The sequence below is a fragment of the Mizuhopecten yessoensis genome, unplaced genomic scaffold (genome assembly GCF_002113885.1).
Source record: "Mizuhopecten yessoensis strain PY_sf001 unplaced genomic scaffold, ASM211388v2 scaffold10889, whole genome shotgun sequence".
Taxonomy (NCBI): Eukaryota; Metazoa; Mollusca; class Bivalvia; order Pectinida; family Pectinidae; genus Mizuhopecten; species Mizuhopecten yessoensis.
The window spans coordinates 373,505-377,752 of record NW_018408772.1 but is presented as its reverse complement, the minus strand read 5'-3'; the positions used below and the strand labels follow the sequence as shown (position 1 = coordinate 377,752).

The 4,248-nt window shown below is 39.1% G+C and overlaps 1 protein-coding gene across 1 annotated transcript; it reads right to left on the bottom strand.

The window, feature by feature from the left end:
* Nucleotides 1–2,542: 2,542 nt before the first annotated feature.
* Nucleotides 2,543–3,997, bottom strand: LOC110463320. Its single transcript, XM_021517824.1, has one exon. The coding sequence runs from the start codon at nucleotides 3,995–3,997 to the stop codon at nucleotides 2,543–2,545; it is 1,455 nt and encodes a 484-aa protein (XP_021373499.1).
* Between the last annotated feature and the right edge of the window lie 251 nt (nucleotides 3,998–4,248).

Genomic DNA, 4,248 nt, shown 5'->3' with positions numbered 1-4,248 from the left:
GTTAATGGGTTTAGTGCGCATTGATGTGCCTCAGAACGTAAAAGGGCCATAGTACCAATTTTTTATTTTTTTACACGCTTAATTGTTTTGTTCTTTCAATGGAATTACTGCTAACTGTTATGCATTTGTTTTGTTCACCCCTTCCTCGTTAACCTGTACTTCAATCTACCTACCATTTTTAGGATGTCCTTAATTATAGTGTCGAAAACTTTGGGTTTGAACCTATCTTATGACATTTTGCAACATTGTTTAATTTACCTTATTGTGACAATACTATTACTTGTAGTAGTCTAGGTCTAGTACCTTTAAGTGATTTACTTGTAATATGGAAAGTGGTGTACATTAAAGCCATCAATTTATTCTTATCGTTTGTACTTATTGTAGATTGTGTATAAAAGTATCCCGAAACCGAGCCCCTGTTGTAAAAGTCTTCACTGTGTAAATTTAGACAAGTGGGAATAGATATTCGTTCCTATATCCTATTGTATGTCGTAGAAACTTATCTGTATTCACGTTAAATATCCATATTCTAGGCCAGAAGTCATATCTTCGCGGCTAGTGACATGTAAGCGGTATGCTGGTCATTTAAGTTGTGCGTTTTCCCTCGAAGCTAGAAGGCGACCTTAATCCTATGTACCCTGCCTCACTACTCCCCCCTTTTTAAATGTGTTTGCCCAGGTTCTAACTCCCTGTCACCACAGAGAGGGCCACGGACACCATTTGTAACAGGAAAGAGAATAGTGTGCTTCCACCGGGGATCGAACCCTCGATCTCCAGGTTCCTAGTCGGACGCTCTACCACTGAGCTAAAGGGAAATTCCCCCTAGCTCGAAGCTAGAAGGCGACCTTAATCGATTCATTGGTCCATTGATTGTGACACCGTTGTAAGCGTCAGTCGCTTCTTGAGGCGCTTCTTAATTCTGTCCACTTCACTTCCGGTTGCATTAGGAGGTATTGAAGAAGACTTGTTTCTCAATAACTAGCGAAAATTATTTACAGGTGCAGTGGGTGATAACAAGGGTAGTATAATAATTTCATATAAGAAAAGGGTATTCAGTTATAAAAAAGGACTGACAGGCCTGTATAGACCTGGCAATGATACCTGTACTTAGAAGTATAGATATTTAAAGGGTTTCATGAGTTAAAAAAAGTACTGAATTTGGATCGGACATTTGGGAAGTTCTATGTGTTAACCAAGCTAATTAGTAGAAGCTTGGTTCGAACTTGATGTGGTGATTTATCCAGTGTTTGTTTAACCTGGTCTTAAAATAAAACAGAGATGGGGCATTAACCACTTGATCAGAGAGACCATTCCATTCATTTACAATTCTAAATTTGAACGAATGGGCACGCAGATTACTTCTACACCTCAGTTTTTCAAGTTTCTGGTTGTGACCTCTGGTTGTTCTTGTTGCATTGATTTTTAGAAAGTCATCTTTGATATTATCTAATCCATTTGTTATTTTAAAGGTTTGCACCATATCTGACCTGAGTCTCCTGTACTCCATTGTTGGTAGCCCAAGAGCCTTGAGTCTTTCAGGATAGGATAAGTCTTTGATACCAGGGACCAGTTTGGTGGCTCTTCTTTGCACATTTTCTATAGATATCTTATCCTTTATAAGCATGGGTGCCCAAACTACAACAGCGGTCTCTAGATATGGTCTTACAAGGGATTTGTATAGGGTTATGAACATTTCTTTATTTACACAGCTAAAGGTCCAAAAGATCATTCCTACATTTCTGTTTGATTTTGTTACTGACAGGTTTACATGTTCACTAAACTTAAGATTAGTGTCAATAGTCACCCCTAGATCCCTTTCACTAGCAACAGATTGGAGTTTGTGAACTTCCCCCTGTTTGATGATGCTGTATGAAGTGTCACATTTTAAAGCTCCTTGGTGTAATTTTAGGTGCTTACACTTGTCAGAGTTTAGCTCCATCATCCATGTTCTCGTCCAGTTGTTTAAACGGTGTAGATCCTCTTGAAGATGTTGCCCCTGATCTCCTGGATCCATTGCACGATATATCTTTGTATCATCTGCAAACATTTTGGTCAGGTTATGAATGACCTCAGGTAGGTCATTAACGTAGATGAGGAATAGGACTGGTCCCAGCACACTACCCTGGGGGACTCCACTTGTGACTTGACATGTACTTGATTCACAACCGTTGATAACAACTTTTTGTTCCATATCATTCAGGAAGTCAGCAATCCAGCCCAGTATGTCCCCCTTAATGCCATATCCCTTGACTTTGTGTAGTAGTCTCCTGTGGGGTACTTTATCAAAGGCCTTTTTGTAGTCCAAATAAATGACATCCACTTGCTTGTTTTGGTCAATAGCTTCTGTCCAGTCGTCAATTGATTCCAATAATTGTGTGGTGCAGGACATGCCACTTCTAAAACCGTGCTGCTCTTTAGAGAAAAGTTTGTTGTTGTCCATGTGTCCCATTATTTCATCTCTTATAATTCGCTGGAGTAGTTTGCCCACAATTGATGCAATGCTAATGGGCCTATAGTTCCCTGGATCTTTCTTGTTCCCTTTTTAAAAAATTGGTGTGACATTAGCTTGTTTCCAGGATTTCAGAAGACAATTGTCTGCTACTGATTTTTCAAAGATGTATTTAAGTGGGATCTTGATTTGGTCTGCGGTCTCCTTTAGGAATTTGGGATGTATGTTGTCAGGACCAGCCGCTTTGTTTACTTTTAGCCTGCCACTAGCTTTGAATATTTTTTCCTCTGATATCTCAATCCTGCTTATTTCCCTATTAGGGGAGTGATCTTGGAATTGGGGAAGTGGTTCTTGCCCATCATCTACGAAAACACTAGCGTAGTGGTTATTTAGGACTTCGGCCTTTTCTAGGTCATTCTTGGTGAGTTCTCCATTCCCTTTGTCCAGTTGAGTTAACTTCTCTTTTGTCTTGACCTTGTTGCGGACATATTTCCAAAATAGTTTCGGTTCAATTCTTATTTTATTAGCTAGTAATTCCTCATGGTTGTAGGTGTTGTTTCGAATAGCCCTTGTTGCTAAATTCCTTGCTTTTTGGTAGGATGTGAAGTTTGAAGCAGTTTTACAGTGTATATATTTTTTCCATTTTCTCCTTTTTATCTTGACTGCTTCAAGAGTATTCCTGTCGAGAACATGGTGGTCCTTTCCTTTTCCCGTTCGTCCTTTACTCACTGGTATATTTTGCTTAACAACTTTAGATATTATTTCAGTAAAGAATTCCCAGAATTCGGTAAGATCCATAATATTCATGACACCCCACTCTACTTTTGAAAGCTCCTCCCTAATTATTGCATAGTCAGCTTTAAAATATTTTAGTCTTGGTTTTTCTCCAACTTTGTCTTCGGTGTAACATACAAATTTAAAAACTAACGATAGATGGTCACTAGGTCCAATACTGCTTTTATATTCCAGACTGTCAATCATATTCTCTTCATTTGTTAGAATGAGGTCTAGAACTGATGGAATGTTCCCCTCCCTGAGTCTTGTAGGATGCAACACATGTTGATATAAAAAGAAATCATGGGTTAGTTCTAGGAATTTTGAAGATACATGTTGTTCGTTGACATCAGTAGTATTTTCTTTCCAGTTGATTTCCTTCAAGTTAAATTCTCCCAAGATAAGAAGGTGAGAATGAGAGGTTGAACTAGCCTTTCCAAACAGTTCACTGAGCTGAGTGAAGTTCTCTCCATCACAGTTGGGACTCCTATACACGCAGCCCAATAGAAGGGAATCAGATTTGTTGAGTGTTATTTTACACCATACAGCTTCTTGATAGTTTAACCCGTCATCCAAACTGATTACGTCTAAATTGTCCCTTATATAGATGGCTACACCTCTGCGGAAATCTTTATCTTTGTTGTTGAACTGATTGTATCCTTCTAGATTTAAATTTCTTGCCCAAGGATCGAATAGAGTGTTTTTTGGGAGGATCTCAGTTAATGCAATAATGTCTGGCTTTGATTCTTCAACAATAAGTTTTAGTTCTTCCATCTTTGGGACAGTCAGTGTGTCCACTTTAGTGTAAAAAACATTTAGGCCATCTGTGTTAAAAACTTTAAAACCAACATCCTATGGGTTTGAAGAGTTGTGCGAGTGACTGGTTTCGTTCCTGGACTGTTGTGAGACTGGCAGACCACCGATTACGGTATCATCGGGGTCAAGCATCGATTCCTGGCTGGAGGGTGGTCGTCTTATAGCCGTTAGCTGACTATTTAAGACCATGCTGGCGATGGGGCTCATAT

Excerpts from the sequence above, each read along its gene's own strand:
- LOC110463320 (XM_021517824.1), bottom strand. The coding sequence starts at position 3,997 with ATGGAAGAACTAAAACTTATTGTTGAAGAATCAAAGCCAGACATTATT.